General features: G+C 40.9%; 1 protein-coding gene across 1 annotated transcript in view; it reads right to left on the bottom strand.

The window, feature by feature from the left end:
* Positions 1 to 23,372, bottom strand: part of mettl15 (methyltransferase 15, mitochondrial 12S rRNA N4-cytidine) — a gene marked incomplete at both ends in the record, with an annotated part of 64,502 nt that overhangs the window by 9,723 nt on the left and 31,407 nt on the right. The window contains 3 exons of the mRNA XM_083890854.1: positions 2,866 to 3,044; positions 5,689 to 5,880; positions 18,346 to 18,482. Of these exons, the coding sequence (XP_083746980.1) occupies positions 2,866 to 3,044; positions 5,689 to 5,880; positions 18,346 to 18,482 (508 nt within the window). The remainder of the gene's footprint in view (positions 1 to 2,865; positions 3,045 to 5,688; positions 5,881 to 18,345; positions 18,483 to 23,372) is intronic.

The following is a 23,372-nucleotide window of genomic DNA, read 5'->3' as shown; positions in this document are numbered from 1 at the left end:
TTCGTTAACTTCATGCCGAGTGCAGTAAACATGACCACCCTTTGACTTTCTGACAGCACCAGTTATCCTGGGTGCACGACTCCACTAAGCGCTTCAAAACCCCAGCAGTAAAATAAACCCGAGGATATTAATGATGCTTTATTTTTAATCTCTCACTCAACTCGCCTTTACATCTCCACGCTCGCATCAGCTGCAGTTCTCTGATATGCCATTGCCTGGTTGAGTCGTAGAACAATCAGTTTTGACCCATGTTCCTGTGCAAATCTAACATGCTTTTGTGTGTTTGTTTTGCATCATTTACAGTGGTTTTTCCTTGTGTTTTCTTCCTGCTAGGTTGGTTTGTTTATTTGGCTTGGGATCATTTTTGCTCATCCTTGTTGAGGGTTATCAATGTCACACAATGATCAAATTAAAATACAATTGAATCGATTTTATTTTCCTTTAAAAAACGATTTATTGCTGTGCAATATCTAATATTATAACCATCCATCCATCAGGGTTAGGGTTAACTGCATGTAACTAACACTACCCCTTACGCTTACCCTAGCTGAGGGTTAAACCTTACCCTAACCCTATTCTCCACATGAGGGTCATGGTGGGCGCTGTTGCCAATCCAAGCTCACATGGGGCGAAAGGCAGGTTGCCAGTCCATCACAGGGCCACATATAGGTTTAACTAACCCTAACCCTAACCCAGAGACAAACAACCATTCACTCATATGTCGTATTCACACCAGCTCTTCTAATTCGAAATCCTAGTTTATTTTCTCAAAAAATCCGGTTCATTTGGGGAAGTGTGAATGCGCAACCAATCTCTGATCCACACACCAAAGAAGCAAACTCTGGTCCGCCTAAAAAACATAGGTCTCGGTTCGCCTTCAAGCGAACTAAATGCAGGTAGAGGACTACAAAGCAGGGCATTGTGGGTAAACACAACCAGAACATACTCGCGTGTAGAATGAGAGCAGGGAGAAATGTGTCGTATGTTCAGATAAAACCGTAGGATTTGATGCAGTGGCAGTGTTTTTGCTCTGATGTGGAGGAAACAGTTTTTGGTTAATGCAAGTTTTCCTGCATTAACCAACAGACGATCAAGTTTTCTTGTTCATTGTTGTCTTGTCTTCTCCTTCAGTAATTACCTCCGCCAAGGAGGTTATGTTTGAGTTTGTTTGTTTGTCTGTCTGTTAGTTAGCAACATAACTCGAAAAGTCACGGACGGATTTGGATGAAGACGCTATCGCTGGTTACAACTCTGTCTGACCCAGGCACGCCGCCAGGGTGTATTTTGTAGGCACTAAGCTCCCTTGGCGGAGGTCTGCGCTCTCTGAGTGCTTTTCTAGTTCTCGATGCAGCGCACTCGCCTCAACGTTATCCGAAAGGTTTGTTTCTCAAAAGAGCAAAAGTTTGAAAGCAAACTTGCACCGACTGAATGTTGTAACCCCCCATTTGCAACCCCCAACCCCCATTACTAGGTGTGAATACGACCGTGCACTCACACCTACAGTCAATTAAGCTACCTAAGTGTAAAAAATAAAAATCCACGTTCTCTACTATTTGAAAGCCTGGACAGCAAAATGAAAATCAGATTTTTAGTCATATAATGTATGTATAAGTAGAATGGGATCCAACACAGATTTGTACAGATGCATCTCAGACTCTCAGACTTAAACTCATCTTTTGCATCACTCTCAACACAACTCACTCTCAACAACAGCAATGTCCAAAATAACACAATGCTAATATTCACTCGTGCTGTGCAGCAGCACTGTGGAGGAGAACTCCTCCATCGCGACAGAGTTGTTGCACCACGACTTGACAGGGCGGTTGTTTGGAGAGAAAAAAAAGAAAAGAAGATGCATCTCGTGTTTTCTTTTTCTTCCTGCATCTGTGTTTCAAAGCCACGCCACAAACGTGACTACGCCTACATCGTTACCAGAGCAACCCATGCAGAGAGGTTATATTAGGACACAAATCCAATTTGAGTACTTGGAATTAACAGTTCAGACAGTCTGCCTGAAAAGATCTGATTTGACAAAAAGTCAGATTTGTCTGCAATCCGACTTCAGCTCTACACGATGACCGCCCAACCCCCCACCCCACCCCCACCCCCACCTTTGACGTCTTCATCATGTCTCCTATAACTGTGCATTATCTCTGTTAGAATCACAGCTGCTAATAGAGCCACACCTGGAACTTTCTCAAATCAAGGAGCTCTTGGATTGTTCCAAATAAACATCGGTGCTGATGACGTGCTTTGCTTTTCAAAAAAAGATCAAACTGCTGCTCTTACTCACACCTGTTCTCCCAGGGTGACACTGACGCACATACTGCTCTGTGCAATAACTACTGAAATGACATCTCACTCCTTCAGCAGCTCAAATCTTGAGGCATACAGCTAAAAAAAACAAAAAAAAACAATCAGTGAAGACAAACATTGTAATCCTGGCTTTATGCACAAATGTGTCGTGTGTGAGCATATGTGGGTGTTTGCACTTTGTGTCAAGTGTGTCTGTCTATTTGTGAGCCGAGAAATGGGGAAAAGAGAGAGGGGGGAAAAAGGAAAGCAGGATATGGAAAAAGAGAGGGACTTTACTATGTATTTGTTTTCAAGGCATTAGCCACATTGTGATTCTGTCGCCTCCAGCTTTGTCTTTTCCTCTTTATCTCTCAAAGGAAGGTGTGCAAGACAGGCACACACCGAAGACGAGGCATGGAACAGTGATGACGACTGAGATCACAGTCCACGTAATTTTCTGAGACGAATACATCCCACCGGGAGACAACCTTAATAACTCCACTCGTGTTTTATTTTCCCTTACAGCCTCAACAATGCTGCAGGGAATTAATCAGTATAGTGTGTAGCTACCTGCCACCACGCTGGCCAGCTGCTGTGTCCGGGTGATGGGGTTGACACGGCGTGCCATCACAATGGCTGAAGCTATTTTCCTGGCGTATCTCTCTTCCCCGTATGCAGTGAGGATAGATGCGAGAGCCTGTTGATCCAAGGTATCCACAACGTCAGCAGCGCAGGGCATGTCGATGTACCTACGCACAAAGAGAAGCCCAATTAAGCTGCTTGACGTCACGCCCTTGCTGACAGCGTTGAATCCTGACAATCCTGAGAGATGCAGCTGAAAACCTTCATGGGTTGACAGCTATGAACAGACTGAACGGAAGAGAGAATCAAAAGACAAATGAAGATGATTCCTGTGCACAATATGAAGACACTTGAAAAATAATACTTGAAGGTGCATTCATTTGCAAATATGCACACGCACACGCACACTTAATTAATGTTAGAAATGGATACAAGACTTTGCTTAACTCGTCCACATTAAATGTACACATCAACCTTGAGTTATATGAAGCTATGGTGCAAGACCACACCACATGATTTAAATTATAACAATTAAATATAAATTAAATTAAAATAATTAGAGCTGCTACTCCGACTATTTTTTGTAATCGATTAATCTGTCAGTTATTTTCTTGATTAATAGTTTGGTCCATAAAATGTCAGAAAATGTTAAAAAAAAAGAAAGAAATCACATTTAAGAAGCTAAAACAATCAGAAATCTTGTTTCAATCATGAAAAAATCTTCATACCGATTATCGATTATCAAAATAGTTGACGATTAATTTAGTAATTAATGAATCGTTTCTTCTCTATAAATCATATAGATTGTAACATTTCTGCATTCAAATATATAGAGAAAAACAACAACACTGTTTCACATTTTGAGTACTGCACTAACATTAGCAACAACACTCTTTAAATCCATAGATAGCCACATGATTATGATTAAGATTAATTTTGGTCGCCTTTTACTGATGTCACCCATTTCTACTTTTGTAAAATGACCATGGAGGCTTTATAGAACTTTGACTGCAAGCAGGCAACATGTACAGCGTCAAACTCAAGGCCCGGGAGCCAGGTGTGGCCCGCCACATCATTTTATGTGGCCAGCGAGGGATTAATTTGTCTTAAAAATCTGTGTTAATAATGCATGGCGATTGTGTTACCCGAAAAGTGACGGGTAATCACGCGACAAGTGAAATTGAGATTGAGACTGTGATCGCAGCAGAATGTGTTCAGTAAAGCCACAACCAAAAACGATGAGGCAGTGAAAGCTCACTTTATCGTGGCTGAAGAAATCTCCAGTGCTTCAAAGTCGTCTTCTGAGGGTGCGTTTTTGAAGCAGTGCATGCTGAAGGTGTGTGAGCAGCTCTGCATCGACCAGATACAGACTTTTAAGACTGTTAGTTTGTCAAGAAACACCATCGCGGACCAGGTTACATCTATAATGCATCATATTTGTAACTTGAATAAGTAATAAATACAGAAAGTTATTTAGCAATATGTTACAGAGTAGTTACCTTTAGTTTACATATATTGATTTATTCTGTATGACAGTTACATCTGGCCCTTTGAGGGTAACCAATATGCTGATGTGGACCTCAGTGAAAATGAGTTTGACACCCCTGATGTACACACACACACAAACACACTAGATTATTCAACATATACTCTCCTATAGAAGAGTACTCTTCTATGTGTATTACCCAGTGCTAGCTGCATGACTTCCTGTTACCTACCATGTCTACTGTAAGGCTACATCCATTTATGACAGCTATAACTTGCTGCACAAACCCACCTATGAAACATCAGCGTGAGCATTCAGCACGAGTTACCGGTGAGCCAGAGTGTTGTCTTTTGTTTCATTGTGTGTGTGTGTGTGTGTGTGTGTGTGTGTGTGTGTGTATATTTGTCACACATGGATCACGGTTACTCATTGTTGTTGTTCGCTGTGCTTTCTGCCGCTGAAGCTCTCTGTGGACAACAATTCCCATGATTCCACGCTGTTTCAAGGCTATAGTTATTATTTTGAGACCCCCCGCAGTAGAAATGACATAATATGTCTTTAAATTAGTTATAATTTTTTAATTCGAGCTGCAATGATTATTTCATTAATTTATTATTATATTTTCTGGTTTATTTGCTCCATGGAACAAATGAATAATTTTGTTTTGTAAACAAAACAAGAACATCACCATTCCGAGGTTTGGGAAACCAATTTTTTTTCAGCATTTTCTGACATTTTGCTGGCAAACTGGCAAACGATTAATTGATGCATCGATTATTAATCGATTTCTAAGTTAATCGTATTTTTTTTTTTTTTTAAATTGATTAATCGGTTTGAAGCTTTTTTCATGATTAAAACAAGATTTCTGATTTCTGTTTTAGCTTCTTAAATGTCTTTGTTTCTTTGCTCCACATAACAAAGAAATCATTCAAACTGAATCATTTTGGTTTGTGGACAAAAACAAGACATTGGAGAACATCGTCATTTCCAGGTTTGACAAACACTGATCAATGTTTTTTCAGCATTTTCCCACATTTTATGGACCAAATGATTAATCGTGAAAATAATCAACAGATTAATCGATTATGAAAATAATCGTTAGTTGCAGCTCTACAAACCAGTACTCAATGAATCTAGAAAATAATCGTTAGTTGCCATCCTACTGTGGCTCTATAGTTGACATCCTTCCTATCTATCCTCGGTCTATTCTTTTAGTTTTTTATTAACCCCCGCATTGACGTTACTGCTCCAGTGGTTGCTGAAACAATTTTAAGGCACCAGTGAGCCAGCACCTCCAGATCTACAGTGTGCTGCACATCTCTTACCTTGCTCCATCCATTCTCATATCCAAGGGTCCATCTTTGCTCAGGGAGAAGCCTCTCTCTGCCTGATCCATCTGCATGGAGGAGCAGCCAGCGTCCACCAGGACAGCATCAACGCTGCCTGGCTGAATGTTCACGTTAGACAGCAGGACCTCAAGCTCACTGAATCGGCCGAGCAATGGTTTCACACGACCGCTGGAGAAAGGATGATAATAAAAATAATTTAAAAAAAGGAGAGAACAACACAAAATGTTAATGCAGATGCTAGAGAGAGGTGAAGAAGTAGAGGAGGAGAAAGTAGAGCCCCTCTTATTCACAGATGATGAGTTAAATTAATGTGTGAAGTCTTGCTGGTTCACTCCTCAATTAAAACAGAATGGATTTATGTAGCTTGATGCCCCAAAGTGGCTCCTTTCTCTTTAAACTGTGATAAAACTACACAGTACTCAGTCCAGGGGAGAGGGTTTCACAGAATAGTAAACACTTAATTGTAGAGAAGAGACTGCATCAATATGTTCAATGACAAAGAAAAATACCGTCTTTTTTTGATGAATGAATGAATGAATGAATGAATGAATGAATGAATGAATTAAAACAAAAGCAAACTGTTTAAAATATGCACTGATCTTACTCAGGTTTCTAACTCAGTTATTTTGCATGAAAACACATACATACTGTACATACATTTAATCACATCAACACTTGGGTAACACGAGTAGATTACTGTGTCAGTAGCATGAGCACAAACAATGGTCGGTAAGTAGGACATAAATCTTTATCCCTGTCAAGAGATCATTAATTTGAAATATTATATTATATTATATTATAAATAATTAATAATTTTATTAGCCTGTTGGTTTTGTTGTTATTGGGTTTTATCTTGTTCCATCAACCATCATACCTACAGGTATAAATGAGCTTATAATCTGTCATATTTTCATGTAAATGTTTATTACTCTGCAAGGTCAGTATAAAATAAATCAATCAATTTAAAAGCACATTATCTTAATACATATTCAATAGCAATGTGCATTTTCTCTGTTTACCATTTGAACCATTTGACGGTTAGTCACTGTGATCAAGGACATGAGCCTAATGTGGAAGACCACTGCTCTTTCCCATCATCTGGTCTTACTTATTGAATAGAAACGTTCGGTACAGCCTCTTTCATGCATAGATAATGCTTATTGTGATCTATGTTTCATGTTTACTGCATCATACAGCACATGTAAACATTGCGGTGAGATGGGAAAAACTAGGTTGGAAGCGAGATGTCTTAGCTAGGCAATTGAGATCCTTCCCTTTCCTGTGACAGGACTGTGTACTCAGTCACACGCCTCTTCATGCACGAGTAGTGAGATCCTCCAGCCACACTCATGCATTTTTCATGTGACCTTTAACATTGTGTGAACAAAGATGACGCCAGAAGAAAGCAACAGAAGTTACAATCTATACATTACCGACTTCTCTGGTTCCAAGATATGAAAAATGGATTTTCAATAATGTAAGGCTCTTTAAACAAAAGTGGCCAAACGTACAAAAGCTGACCATGTTTGAAATAAAAATGTTGTACATCAACGATGCAAAGATATGCCAGCTCAAGGTGACACGAGCCTCCATTCATGACTTTAATGGTAAGGACCCTCTGTTTTGTCTGACGTGTTACATGCATTTACAGATTGGATAATAGATTCTAATCTTTTCTCAGGACTGCAACATGTCCACTGAGATCAGTTCCAGATGTTCAGAACAAATTGACAAGCTGACCTCATGTCAGTTGTAACTGCTGACAGTTTCATGAGTATTACCAAGACGCAACCAGTCATGATGTCACCCATAATACTCTGAACACCCCTTTCTGAAACCTTGAAATTTGCGATTTGACGGGCGCCATGTTAAGGTTTCACAACGGACATCACTAGCAACCAGGCTCCTCTTGGACCAATATCAAGAGTAAGACACACTGGCGTCTACTCATGCTGTAATTTATCGTTTAGTTTTCCTATGAATGGGTACATAATTTACAAAACTGACATGCTTTATTGAAGAAGAGCTGAATCTCATGATTGAGGCCATTAATTCTTCAGAAAACCTACATTATAAAGCCAGTGAGTAGAAGAAGTGAAAAGGCAAATTTTTCCCCATTCAACCAGTGAATTCGTCTTCAGGGTGGACATTCAGGATAGTCTTACTTCCTGGTTGGCCTCCACAAGCGAGTCAGAACACTATGTACACTTAAATGAGCTACTCGTGTGGTATTAAAGTGGAACTATGCATAATTTATCAGTTTTTGAGTCATTTTAAAGGTTAAATGGCTTGTAAATAGCCCCCCCAATCTGGAAAACCAGCCTTGCAAGACCAGGGTAGCCGAGCTTGAGTTCTCAGAATCAGGAGGTCTCCATAGCACTACACACACAAAAATACACCCACAAGACAGGAACTGGCTGTACGATCAAGGCATCAAAAGTGTTATTTAGTTCATCATGGCAGAGCCGATGAAGGAGAAGCAGGAAAAACCGTCATCAGAGGACGCGAGGAAGAGGAAACCACTGTCTGATGGAGTGAGGGGCAACACACAAGTAAAGATCAGCTTTTTCAGGATGGTTAAAAACCGATTGAAAATCTAGTGCACAAGGCAAGGAGAGGGGAAGGGGAGTGAGTGTCAGTGAGAGTTTTGGATAAAGCAGTGCATCATCAAGAAAACGAGTGAGAAGAACAAGTGAGAAGGCTCATTTTCCCATTAACTTCCAGGTCTTTTTGCAACCAGTGAATTCTGTCCTGGTGGCTGTTTAATATATTCTTACTTCCTAGTTAGCCTCAACCAGCAACCCGGAAGACACTTTTTTATAAACAGTCTATGGTATTAACCATTTGTGAGAATGCTACGATCAAAAATGCCCATTGAATGTGTACAGTCTGATGCATGTATTTTAACATTCAGTAGTCCATGTTCTTATAAGCACAACAATAGAGCTGCCACTAACGATTATATTCGTAATTGATTAATCTGTCGATTATTTTCTTCTTACCATAAGGTGGATTTTTCCATGAGGCTGTTTTTTTTTTTAGTATTTTCGATTAGTGCATTTAAAAAAAAGAAGAAGAAAAAACATCTGAAGGGAAACGGTTTCCAGTTGCGTCTTCAGACTTTAAGACCCCAGTGTAGTTATTGATACCTCTCCTTTGTAAGGTATTTTTCTAAATGTGAAGCCTGCCTCTTTCATGTATATACAATAACAACTCCCTCAAGCTTCACTGAGGGGATTCACATAAATTGGCAGGTCCTCCATCTCAAAACCCACTGACGACAAAACAGCAAGGAAGTACCTCGCCCACGCTGCCAGGGCCTTCCACTGCTTTGCTGCTGTTATCAGCTATCCTGCACAGTGATTAATTAGTTGAAAAATCCATAGTAAGGGCATTGTTGTTCCCTCCCATTATGTTCACAACCCTTTTCCGTTACTACCTCCTCATTAACACCCATGTCCACCTTCTCAATTTTTATTTTTATGTATTTTTCACAGTTGTAGAGGAAAACTTTTGGGGAGATGTTTACATATTATTTTACCTGATTGGCCTTTGAGAACATTTTTAGTCATTATTGATTCTAGTTGGACCCTACCAACTCAAACAGAGGGAAATCAGGCAGCTGTGTACTGATGATAATTTTGTTGTTGCCTCAACACTAAAGCTAACTTTGACAGCCGTAAGGTCAGGCTTGCATTTTGACTGAGAACAGTATTATTACTTGCTAGGCAGGTAGACATCGAGCAGCTCTTTTCCCCCTGTTTGGTTTGTGGCTGTTTGTCTCAATGTCCATGAGACATTTACACTGATGGCTAGTGAGTGATTTCAGGCCTTCTTCTACTTGAGAACAACAGGTGATGAGATGATGATGCAGAATGAGACTCTGTATCACAAGACTTGGTGAAGTGTCAATTCCGAGTGCTGCAGTTCGCTTGGGAGAGCTTCAGCAAAATTCCCCAAAAGCTCTTAACCCCCCGTGAGCAAGATGACACTTCTTAAAAGGAACCCCGGCTATGAAGACTTGTAGTTCTTAAAAGATAAATGTTAGTATCAGTTATAACAAAGTGACATAATAAACCCTCTTGATGTCTTAGTTTGTCATAAGTTGCCATTGTTAATAACCTCGCAATGCACTCAGGGTAGAGTCCAGACCAGTGCACTGGTCTAGCCAGTGTCTGTACCATACCATTATTCTCTCTAGTTCGCCAAGGTAAGGGTGCCAAAACAATGAAACAGTTGGAGCCAGTTATTTTGGTACCCTTCCCAATGGAAACACAAAGAAATATGCACCGTACTGTACCAAATCGAACCGTTCCACTCGTGGAAACACGGATTGAGTAGGGAGTATGTGTATTCCTTGCCTTCTTCCTCACTAAAAACATGTGGACTTGGTTGTGAGAGAGTTTGACTGTTCCCTCCTTCAACATAATGTTAATATTCTAATCACCTACTTGTAGCACAATGCTTTGTATTCGCAGTTGTTTGACATTGTCAGTAATTGCAAGTTGCTCGAGCAGTGATACACCAAGGTCATGGATGTGGAGATGTTGATAGAGCTTATGAATGAATCAACATCGCCCCTTATTATACCAGACTTTACCAAAGAGAGCATCGTTAGCAAGCAGCACATTTTCCACATACACTAAATGACTGCTTCACAGTAGTGGTGGCGGCTGTAGATGTGAGAATCAGAAGCAGAGGTTGATCCCAGTGATAGGAGAAAATGGACAGAGCGCTGCCCATTGGTGGCATCGGCCAATGTAAGCATGAGCTTTACAATGAATGTGAATGAACAATAGTTAAACTTGGGTAATAGAGAGAACACGAGCCAGTGCCTTCTCTGAGCAACTGCAGACAAGCCACATTCTTGTGGTGCTGCACTAACTAGTGTGAGGGGATTCAGAGCTGGGAGTTAGACAAGAGGCTTGCTCACCCTGGATTTCCAATGGACGCGGATAGGCCGCGGAACGGCTCCGCAGCGCTATCGATAGGAATCAGTTCTATTTTTTCCGTTGCTGCTGCTGAACCTCGTAAATTTCAACGAAGCAGATCGCACAAGACAGGAAGTCCGACACAGAATCAAAGTAAAACATTTCTGCCCCCTTTCAAAATAAAACACAATACGCAGGTCATATAGCCTGTCACAACTTCACATCAACATTACGTCGTGACCGGTGCTGCCAGGTCAACAGTCAATTAATCAGAGCGTCTCGGAGAGTCATAATGTACGACGAGAGACTGATTGTTGAAGTGGAGAAACATAAAATCATTTATGACACCAGATCAACAGTTCTTCCACGTAGGAGAATGAAATGAGCTGTGTTGTTGTTGTTTCCTTTATACACACAGTCTATCGCGGGATCTCGCGAACTTGCGTCCGTTCGAGATTATCGCGCGATCTTCCGTGAAAACCGCCAGCTCCCAAGGCTCCACGCCGCTGCCGTAACGCGCCCGGTGGGGATCGTTGCCAGGCAGAGGAGGAAGCAGAACCGCGCCGCTGCCGTTCCGCGGCGTTCCGCGTCCAGTGGAAATCAAGGGTTAAGACCATGTCGCTTCATATGCTGTGGGAGGGGCCTTTGCGGAGTACTGCCTCATTCAGACCTGGCACTAACACCTGTCCACAGTCAGACAGCCTTAGATGTGACTATTCACACCTGGCATTAAAATGCATCCTAGATGAGTCTGCTGTGACCACTAGGGAAAGAATCTGGGGATACATTACATATGATGATCCAGGGTAGAGCTTGGATCGGGCCCAAAAAATCAAGCCCGACCCAACCCGAGCCTGTGCACGTCGTGTCCGAGCCCGACCCGGCCTGACACATTAACTGTAATTACGAGCCCGATTTAAACCATCCACACTGTACATCCACGTCCTCCCCACAGCGGGAGCTTGTTGTACCTGCTGCCACAGTCTAATTTACAACAATTACAGCCACTGAGATCCGCTTCCATGAAAGCATATGTTGCTAATGACGATACACTTCCTGGTTTTTAAATGATGCGTTCACGGATGCAGGTTTTTACACCTTCACACAATACGACATGCTATAATATACCACGCGAACACGACGAGGGAGAAAAAACACAAATGCTTGATCAAGGGCCAGACCCGGCCGGCCTCTAATCCAGGGTGACCAAAGACATATTGTGATATAGTGGGATACTATAAGGAGAGATACAGTGTTTGTTCATTATTAATCAATGTAATATTAATAAACAATACACAGTTTTCTTTCGTATAGTGTTTTTTTTATAATGTTGGAGGAGGAGTTATGCTAATTATGGCTCCTGTGCATCATCGAGCCAAAAAATCCTGAACAAAAAGCTGCAGAGAAATTGTTTTTCTCACATGCTCTCAGCCATTATTTTCTAACATATATAATGTGTGAAGAAGATAATCTCTGTATTTGCTTAAGAGGGTCTTTTGGGAATAATAAATAATCTAGTGAGCAGTGTTAATATTGTGGTTGTGGCTGAAATAAACTTAGATCAAATTTGAAACTGCCGCAGATCAGATGACTTTACCCTACATTTGAGTGTTTTTCCTATTTTAAAAATACTTCTTCTTTTTGATTACTACCCACACACAGGTGACGGACGTACCGTTAACAACAAACTGCAACGTTTTCTACAACATGTTTTTGTAAGCTGCTGAAGGTTTTAAAAATATGCAAAACAGTTACATAACATTTCTAAATTATTAACTTCTTTATGTGGCTTAGATACAGAGTTGGAGATATAAATGCCTTATGTAAGGTCTTATATTATTCAGGAGGACAAGTTTCAGTGGTGTATGTGCCGAGGTCCAAGTGTGGGCTCATAATTGCTTAAGAGATCTGCACTATTTATAGTTGTAGCACCCCACAACATTGACATCATGCAAATCTTTTGGATATTCCGAGATCCCACATAGACAAACCCTAGCTTTGTATACAGAATTACAAGCATGTAGTGATAACAACTGCCCAGGAAATCACTTGTAAGCTAAACAACAGGCCCTAAAAAGTATTTTTCCCTGAATGAGAATGAGACCAATGAGGGCGCGCACTATTGTGCCAGAGCTATGCAATTTTGAACCGTTAATGCTTCTCCCTCTCTAGGGAGAGCAGATATTTGATTTGGCAGAAAGTTTTACACCGGATGCAACGCAACACTTCCATTTATCTGGGGCTTGTGACTGGCACAATTGAGACCCTGTGGCTGGGGCGAATTAAGAGATTCAGAGATTGTATTTTTATTTTATTGTACAATTATTATTATTAAGTAATATAATTGTTTTTGGTGGCTCTGTGTGTCTGTCTGCAAAATGTATAAGTTTAAATTAATGAACAGACTCAGAGAGACTATACTTTGTTTATAATGTAAATATCTAGTCCATTCTGTGCATATATTCTGGAAACTATAATTAAAATTATACATTCTACTTTAACTTTTTTTCATAGTCTTAGTGTTAATATCTTTATATATTGTATATTTTTGGTAATGCATGTTTATAATTTATTATCTTTATCTTTACTGTCTTGCTGCTGTAACAATGTAAATTTCCCCACTGTGGGACAAATAAAGGACTATCTTCAGTTAGTTGAGATTCAGTTAATACATGTACTGTTACACCCCTAATACACACACACACACACACACACACGCACACATATATATATACAATCAATCATACATCATATATGTTATGATATATTCAGCAAAAGCAAAGCTATATAACAGTTCAGTGATACATCCGTAGAATTGGTGTCCTCATAAGACATTTTGACAATAAATAAATCAATGAAAAATTGTATTCTTTGTCAACATTTTTTTCCACTTAAAACATAAAATGCAACCTATTTTTATGTATCACATAAAATAGACCTCTTTTTTTTTTATTTCCTCACAAGCCATTCCCTGTCTAAATATGGCCTTGGATGAACTTGTCTGTCTGGAATAAGAGTACATTCTGTGGGGACATCAACAGCCTCCACAACAGCCTCAGTTTGAGTGCATGCTCATTCAACATGGTGCTGCCTCTTCACTTATCAAGCCTGAAATATTCCCGTGTTGACCTGCTCAGTTCCTTTACCTGCGTCACTGAAGCCTAAGACAAGATACTGATTGATTGCTTTCAGCAGGGGAGCAGTGATGAAAATATCTACAGTCTTATGAAGGAGGAAAAAGAAGAAACAAGCACACCCAGGCAGGTCTTTATAAAGCATTCTGATCAACATTTTAATTTCTTCCACCTCACTTGACCCGAGAATGGCAATAACATCTCAATGACTTATTTATTTACTGTTATAGCGACAGGAAGTCTGTAAATTTGGAACAGGGTTGGCTTGCATCTCATTTGTGGCCTTATCAGAGCCTCATACACAAGTCGTCGGTGAGCGTTAATGCTTCTCTGCTGGTTTTCCAGTTATATGTTAATCAAATTCATTCAAAAGTCTGGTTCACAAGGTAGTTGCTGAATATATGGGGAAATGTTGCACTGCGGGTGATGGGTAATTACTGAATTCTGTATTTATTTACAGCAACTTCCTTGGCTGCTTAAATATAAATGATGGTTGGATGGATGGACTGCTTATAAGAAAGAAATGCTCTCTTGAGCCCGGGACACAGCCCCAATGGTTAGCCAACGCAATGAATGATGGCAATCCATGCTGCTGCCTCAGATTGACATGTTTTGGTGAAGAAAAACCGTCACACACGCGCTACATCGACTACACATAACAAGCAATATTAAAAAAATACCACAAACAGGCGCATTCTTTGTGATGTATGCGATGCTGCATGTGAACGGTCCCATTGGTAAAAGGGGACATATAGACCTATGGAGCTCCAGTAGCTGAGGTTACACAACTCTCTGGCAAGGCAATGATGCTGTGCACCTCTATAAAGGTACAGTATATACTAGACAACACAAATCTGTTGTGTAACCTGTTGGATGCCAAAACAGGCAAGAGCATTTTCCTGGATCCCTAATGATCAAGAAAGACAGGAGGATCATAGCCATTTAAGATGCTCAAAACGAGAAGAAGTAGAACACAGTTCAGTTCTGTACAGTGCGGTACATATTTATTTTTATTTTAGGTTTCCATTAGGAATTGTACCAAACTGGCACCAACTGTTCCATTATTTGGTAACCTACCTTTGGGGGACCAGAGTAAAATGGTACAGTCAGGGTGAAGTTAGACCAGCATGACAGTTGGCTGATTGGGTTACAGAAAAACATCACTGCGTTGCGATCGGTGTAAACATCCCATAAACGTTGAGCCCGTGTTAACGTCAACGTTCAAAATTGTTGTTCATTGTCATTGCACCAGTACAAGGTCATGTACGCTGCCCACTACAGCCCACAACCCGTCCACTAAAGGAACTGTTTTCAGTCGAAACGCAAACATGACCCAGGGCTTTACCATTCCAAACCATACCATACTGTACCAAATAATGGAAACACAGCATTGGTAAATCCTGTACTCAGTCTAGCAGCAACTTTTATATATGTTAACAGAGAAATTATTCACATTACACTTCCTGTTGCTATTGCTAACGTGACACTTAGGGTGAATTCCAATTCCTTGTTTAACCCTCAATCTCAAAAAATGTGCGCTCCCTCTAGTGCAAATGCTGTCCCGATTCTCAGAAAAATTAAGTTGAGGGGCGAGTTTAAGGGCTGTATCGCCCTCAATATTGAGATTTTCCGAGACCACCCTTGGGAGCAAGGGCTACCCAGAATGCATTGCGTGTTTTCACATAAGAAAGATGGCGTCGAAAGCAGCGAAGCGAGTGCGATACAAATTAAGTTAATAGAGATATAAAAATGATGAAAACCATTGTATTATCTTAGTTTAGGCCCATATTATGGATTACTGACGTCATTGTTGCGTAACATTTATTTTTATTTTATGATCTTTTGTCAATAGCCGGCCGGTGCGGACAAGCGATCGTTTGCTATGGTTTACTTTTCAATAAGCCGTGGTGTGTGGTAACCGTCAGCTGAATATGTCCGTGGTTGTGGTATTTGTATGAGTATCATCTTATAACTAACTGACAACCTAATAACTTGACTGACAAACGGATCGTAATAAATAATTGTGACATAAATGTGTTCTTCTTCTTCTTTTTTGTGTTGACTGAATGGACGCATCTTTCGCGTTATTCTGCCCCCTACAGTCTGAAGACGTATCTGCATTTAAGGCATGTCCCATTTCTAAGTGACAATATAACCCTCAACACTTGGTTTTGAGGGCCAGTTAAGATTAAGGGTTGAGCTTGAGGGTTAAGATTGAGGGTTCAGATAGGAATTGGAATTGACCCTTACACTAGCCATTAGACTCCAGAGTTGTTTGTCACAAAGACAGATTCCATCCATTTGTATCACTCCAGACTATTGTAAGCCTTCAGTGACTCTCTGGAGTAAGGACTTAATGTGTGCACAGAACTCTGATGGCTTGAATCCGGCAACAGGACCATTCATTTTTGCAGTACCGTAGACTACCATGATGGCACTGTGAGCACACTCAGTTGCACTTGGTCAACACACAGACTGACAGACTCCTGGATAGCACAGCAACCTCAAATTTGACATTGTCTACACCACAGAGGATGTAGGCATTGAAAACTACCTCCTTTTTTGTTTAAAAATACAAAGCTTTACGTGCTCAAGTTTTCAGATCTCCATACAAGAGCTCTTAGACAGCGCAGACCTCCACCAAGGCTTTAACACTTTGTCACCCTCGTCTTAAATACCGGCACCTGAAATGTGAAATTATGTTTTGATCCACTGCATCCACCTTGACCTTCTTGTAGTTAATAACATTTTACATAAGAACGACAAAATGCATCATGGTCTGTAAGGATGTTTAACATTACTGTAGATAGGAATTTCTTGAAAATGTAATAGTTTTAACTAGTGCTGGGCACGTTAACGCAGTAACGGCGGTTAACAGCATCAACATTAAAGCATGTTGATGTTAACGCATGATGCATTTCCATGACGACTGACCGGAAAAAGACGCGCGTGACGTCATGTTTACGTGCTGCGGCGCTGGAGTCCAGGCACCATTTACCCGTTAGCTCCGTTAAGCTCCTTTAGCGCCACGAGCTAGCCTACAGTCAAACTGGAGCGGTCTGTTTATTAAACAAAAAGAGCAGCGCTACATATAACCAGCGTACCTGTGTACTGCGTATGTATGCCTCTGTTTTTAAAGTTTAGCGTTACTTTAGAGACTCATTTTAACAATCGGGAGTCACGTAAACATGACGTCACGCGTGGCTTTTTCCTTGTGCGTTAACAATGACGCCGTTAACCGACGTTAATGAGCCCAGCACTAATTTTAACTCAGAAACGTACAGATACACCCACGCTGATGAAAACTTAATCTCCTTGGGTGAGGTAATACAAACTGTTATTATCATATCTGATTTTATATCAGTCTCTGTGTGGCCCACGTGCACACAGGTAAATCCAGTGCTAGTCTGACATGGCTTTTCCATACCTCTTGGCGCCCTTCTTCATATTTCTAACATTTATTGTTGGCACAACTGCAGCAGTGCTTCAAGCGCAGGGAAGTCATAGCAACAAGAGTGATGAAAAGCAGAGAACACAGCAAAGGCTCGACAAGTGGGAGACAAATCCCACCCAAGACATGGGTGAATATAATTTAGAGTATTACTTTCATGAGTTAAAGATTTTAAGTATAACGTGCACTAAAAATGGGGGTGTTTCAGCCTCATTTTAACGCCAAACAGTTTGTTATGCTTTGCTCAAGACATGGGAGTGGAGAAGAGAGAAAATCCTCTAACCCTGTTGTATGGATGCACTGCGTAGGCAGCCAGGGTCTTTTACTCGGGCATCCAATAATATTGGTTAATTGCTAGATTTCTCCATCTTCTCTCAACTTGCATCACGAGTAGGCGTGGAAGGCTTTACAGCGGGGGTATATTGCTGCTGACAGAATACAGTGTTCTCGCCCTCTCTCTCTCTCTCTCTCTCTTAATTGTCATTACCCGCTCACAGGCACATTTCTCTAGCAGATTCCCTTGAGAGAGGTTTCCCCAGAATCTACGTAAAAGGATTCCTTCCCACGCCATGGTCTTAGGAACATCTCATTTTCATCCTCCTGCGCCTTGCTTACGCTCACACACACACACACGCAGCATTGTGTCCTCAACTCTCCCTGTTCTCAGCCCCTCCCTCTCCCCCCCCAATCTTATAGATCCTCCGTGGGAGGCAGCATCTCCCTCACACTGCAGGCGTGGGCCCTTACTCTGACAAATGACATGCCGGGCCCACCAGCTTTGCGTGGGGGGGAGAAAGCTTTAAGTTAAGAAGGAAGAATGGATTTGATTGGATGCTGAAACTCAGGGGCTGTATCTTAGTGAGCAGTACTTGATCGGGCTCAGACAAGAAGGGAGAAATACAGGGAGAATAGCAACACCGTGTCACACCTACAGCATGTTTTTCAGAAATAATGGCCGCATTCTTAACACTGCTCAAAATGGTCACGCTGTCAACCGTGACACTGAAAACTTATGGTAAAACACAACCCATGATGAAGTGTAAACATTTGTCTGGGCAGATCGTAAACTTTAGCTTGTGTTTTGGTCTGGCTGATGTTTTTTCATTAAATCACTTACAAGTGTTCCTCCGCTAACTGCTGGGCCAGGGAGTATGCTGTCGGGTCTCGGTCTGAGGCCAGGACTGTGACTTCAGGAACCGTGTTTAGAATCGCTTTGGTATGGCCGCCGCCTCCAAATGTCATGTCCAGGACCACCTACGTGTGAGAAAGCAAGAAAACAACAACACATTCTTCTCACAACAGGACTCCGTATACATGATTCATCATCTTATCATCACAATGTTAGCTCTTCAGTGTTCACAGTGGTGCACTGGCAAGTGTCACTTCAAATCAGACTGTGGTGAATCTGTCCAGTCTCGGGCATATTTCAACACATTATGATAGGGCTTGTAAGTTTAATAGTGAACAGAAAAAGAAATCAGTTTCATTAAAGTGGACCTAGACCAGAAGTTCAAATGAACGCTGTTTTTTAGTGTGTATCTGCGTCATTACCTTGTTTAAGAAGCCCTGAAGGTTCTAAACAAACAGTTCAGCCACTGCTGAGAACGCTGTGTTTTATTGTAATCTCGGGCTCAGCGAGATCTCTGAAAAAACCCGGTCCGGTTACGTAAACACCGGTTCTCCGGGACAGTAGATCGTCAGTAGATCGTCCTGCTCCGGGCACTAGTCCGGGCACATCCTGTTGCGTACATTGAACCGCAGAAGAAGAATAACGTCCGTTGTGGAGGTGTTTCACGAGCGACAGTGTCTTCTGACTCAGGTCAAAGTCATAAAAGGGACTGTGGCTGGGAGTCGCGAAGAAGCTATTTTTAAACATTGTTAAAACAATGTTTTGATAATGAGTAGCAGTGCATCCACCGTTCCAGAGGGGGGAGCTGCGCTTCTGAGAGCGGGTGTGCTGAATAGTATTGGCCAATCACAAGACTCTGTCTTCTGGGGGTGAGAGTTCACTCTGAAATATCGCAACTCAGGAACAGCGTCAGAAAAGAGGATTTCTTTCGGCTCGTTTACAGCAACTAGGAGGTTTTTGACCATAAAAACAAGTTAATGTATGTAAGTAGACCTCCATAACTAACATATATGTGCAACAGAACCACTCTAGGTCCGCTTTAACATTTTCCTGCCAAAGTGACATCGTTTGATACTCATATCTATAGTGATAATAAAGCAGATTTTCAGTTGCATTTTATATAAACATATTTCTACCTTATCCATCATGGTATGGTTCAGTTTGGTACTATATGGTATTGTACTGGGTAATCGGTTAGCCCTGGGTTAGGCTTGTGTTTCGACTGAGAACAGTATATGGGGTGTGGGCTGCGCCTGATGGCCACGTATCGCGATGTCATACCGGTGCAACGACAACACACGGACAACTTTCAGCAACTTTCTATGCAAACTAGAGTTCGATGGAATATTTACACCGATCGCTACTCTGTTGCCCAAACAGCTTCGATGGAAGGGTACCAAAGAAGGGAACTGTTGGGGCTGGATATTTTGGTACTTCATTTGTAATGGAAATGCAGAAAAAGTCGGTGGAATAAAGGCTTTCCATCCTAAATTAGAGACAAATCCTTTAAAAGTTCTTTTCATGTTGTTTCCCCCTTTGCTTTTTAAAAGGCTTTGGCAAATTAAACATTTATTGTGGTAACAGTTCATGTGGAAAAAAAACCACTGATACAAGATAAACACGTCAGAGCCAGTAGTTGTTTAATGATTCTTTCAATTAACCATTAACCATTATTCCTAATGGAAACGCTAAAAACATGCACTTAACATGGCTTAACAGAAGGAGTTGCGACTGCTAAGATTCAGCCATCAGTTTGAAAGGTCTTGAAAAGGAGCAAAATGTAGACCCTGAGTTTTTAAGTGAAAATCGTGTCACCAATGTTTCCAAAAGTCTCCGCTTTGGGGACTTGAAAACTCTTTGAGTGAATGGCAGACATAAACGCGGCAACGTCACATGACTTGGACTGATGACTAGTGCAATCTAAAAAGAACTGCTCGTGCCCACTGAGAATTATCACCCAACTCTGCTTATCCCCTCAGCTCTGTGGAGCATTTTAGCTTCTGCTGCTCATTGTTTTGGTTTGATGGCCAACATTTTTCTTCAGTTTCCCACTGTTCTCATAGGACTGTCATATGTGGTACTGATTTTCTTTTGGCTTACCGCACACATTTGTGAATCATTTGGTCACTGCTCATTTTTCCCAGGCATGTGCGGTGTGTAAATGACCATCACATATGATATAAAAACGGCAATGCTGAATAGCAACCAGGGAGCAACTCTGCTGATTGCAAAAATAACTCGGTTTGAATGGTAGTCTGTGGAAAAAATTTGCCTGCATCTCGCTTGATTTAACAACATCAGTAAACATGTTCCCGAGGAGTTAATGGTATTTTGGCCTCTTCAATAGCACGGTGATGTCAATTTTGAAAAGCTTGTTTACATTTCACGGAAATAAGACGGCACATATATGGTGACAACAGGGTCGTACCTATGTTCCCCAGGTCCTATGTTCCCCGGGTCCTTTTGGGTGAACAGTGGGTAACATAGAACCCTTCTTTAGAGAAAGGGTCCTATGTTCCCCGGTCTCATACAAAGCGGGGAACATAGGACCTGGGGATCATAGATACGGTCCCGTGACAACATCTTCCAATAGGGGCTTGGTTGCAGGTGCTGGGGAAATTGTGAATCTTCAGGCTTCAAAATGCAAGTTGAGAGTCTTATGGGTGACGTCGACACCTTACTCTTGTCACTTTTATTCACTATTATGATTGTTCTATCAAATCAGAATTATGACAGAGGCACTGGATTTTCAATATGACAAATGCGGATGCCTCAACGGTACCAAATGTGAACAAACTTGACTAAACTTAGTGAGTAAATGTACAGACAAGTCCTGTTTTTATAAAGGCTTCCCTACAAATACACACATTTTACTTTGTGTTAAGCAATTCTTTACAACGATGTCTAAGGGGAACACGAGTAACTATCAATTCCTTCCTCAGCTTTCAGTTTGTCACTCACCACCATGCTGCTAATTAAAAGTGATGAGGTGATATTTGCAAGGATGAAAGACAATGACAAAATGAGCAACAGCCAAATTGCTGTTTCCAAGTCGAGCGATGGCTGTACCACAATTATGCTGTTCAATCGGACAACTGACCTTGAGTGGGGAATGCATTTATTGAATTATATGAGTCAGAATAGCATTATGCTCCATTAAACTGTGAAACACATCCAGCTAGTTGTTAGCATGTCCATCTACCATCCATTGAGTCAAATTAACCAATTCTTGAAGCATAAAATCCATTTTTTTTTAACAGTCAAAACAAAAAAACAAGTCAAAACAAATTGTAAAAAATTTACAATTTGTTTTGACTGATTAAAAAAAATGGTAAAATTATTTTACCACGTCTTTGTAACAGGACCTTGTTCTGACCAGAACAAAGCATAGGCAAGAGTGCTAACCAACCTGCTAACCTCAAGAACATACGTGTCCTATTTCTTGCATTTGTCGCTGACGTTCAGTAACATTCAAAAATATATTCAGCGGAATTTCAAGATCAAGACATCTTGACATCTGGCTTTTACATTTTAATTCAAAGATGCTCGGCCAGTGGATACTTTATCAACCACATCATTTACAGGTAAATATTTGATGCCTCCTATCTGACAGAGATTATGGTAACAGTATTTTAAATCCTCATACAAACAACTCTGTAATCATGCTGACATATGGATGACATAAATGCATGCGAGCCGACATGAATAAAAATCTTTGGCACAGATGTGTGACGTACATGGCTGGAATTCTCTTATGATTCACAGTGGCAGGGAAAAGAATAACTGTATAAGCCTCAGATCTGAGAGGATTCCTGCTACAGCTCGCATGCACACAAACTAACCAAGATTTAGTTTTTATTTTGGATCTGGATGTTTTATTATGAAAAAATTGGATATGTGTATTAAACTTGACACACAATATTAAAGATATTAAAACATGCACGGAATCTTAAAATCCCCTTACACAAGTGATTAACGCGGTAATCTTCCTTAACTCTGCAATCCATCTGTCTATCAATCGTCGTCATTTATACTCAAACCATTGACAAATCCAGTGTGTACTTTCACCAGTGAATGGGGACGTGTGCTGATCTCAAACATTGCAGTACACTGGTGTTCTTTCTCATCCCCTCCTGTAACAGACAGACTTGGCCTGGATTTTTACCTATAAAAAACTTCCTCTCATGTCCTGATACTGCCACATGCTGCTGACTAATTACGTCAAAGTGAATGTGTGATGTGATATGACATTTCCTGCCACTCTTAAGCTTTTAGTGGGACACACACACACATACACGCTGTCAGGCGTCGTCCTCTGTTCTAGTGTGTTAACCCCAAAATACCAAAATAGAACATATTGCTAGCTTTGTAGAAATACACAGTTCAACCTACTGTACGAGAAAAAAAAACATTGTTTTACACTGTAAGCCAGGAACAAGTGGAAAAGCAAGACGGTAAAAGTTAGATAACAACAACAACAACAACAAGGTAGCGAGACCACTACGATCTACAATCTTTATATAATCAATATATTAAATCAATAATAAAGATTTCCCACAGGAAACATTAAACCAATTTTGGAATTGGTGCTTCCAATGCGTGGTGGTTGTGGTGGATGTTGTTCACTTCAGTGAAGGTGATCATTTTCTATGGATTCAGATTTGTGTCAATATTTTCAAACAACACTTTTTAAGAAGCCACATACCTAAATATTGCATTTTATTGTTTGAAAATGCACTTGTTTGCGCTCCCTGGTTTGTTCTTTGCGCCATAGTTTTTTGTTTGTGGGCGGGCCTTAGGAAGCTGCCTGCTGATTGGCTAGTGAGTTTTGGAGCGAAAAATAATTGTAAATATCTAATATTTGCCATATTATAAATGTTAGATAGATACAATTATTTTTATCAGATGTCAACAGAGAACGAGACGAACAGCGACTCCAAACGTGACGACTTCCGGTCCATTGAGCTGTCCCTCCAAAACTCAGTAGCCAATCAGCAGGCAGCTTCCTAAGGTCC

Source organism: Microchirus variegatus (genome assembly GCF_963457635.1).
Source record: "Microchirus variegatus genome assembly, chromosome: 6".
Lineage (NCBI taxonomy): Eukaryota > Metazoa > Chordata > Actinopteri > Pleuronectiformes > Soleidae > Microchirus > Microchirus variegatus.
Note: the sequence above shows the minus strand (reverse complement) of the source record. Positions and strands in the feature narration are given on the sequence as shown.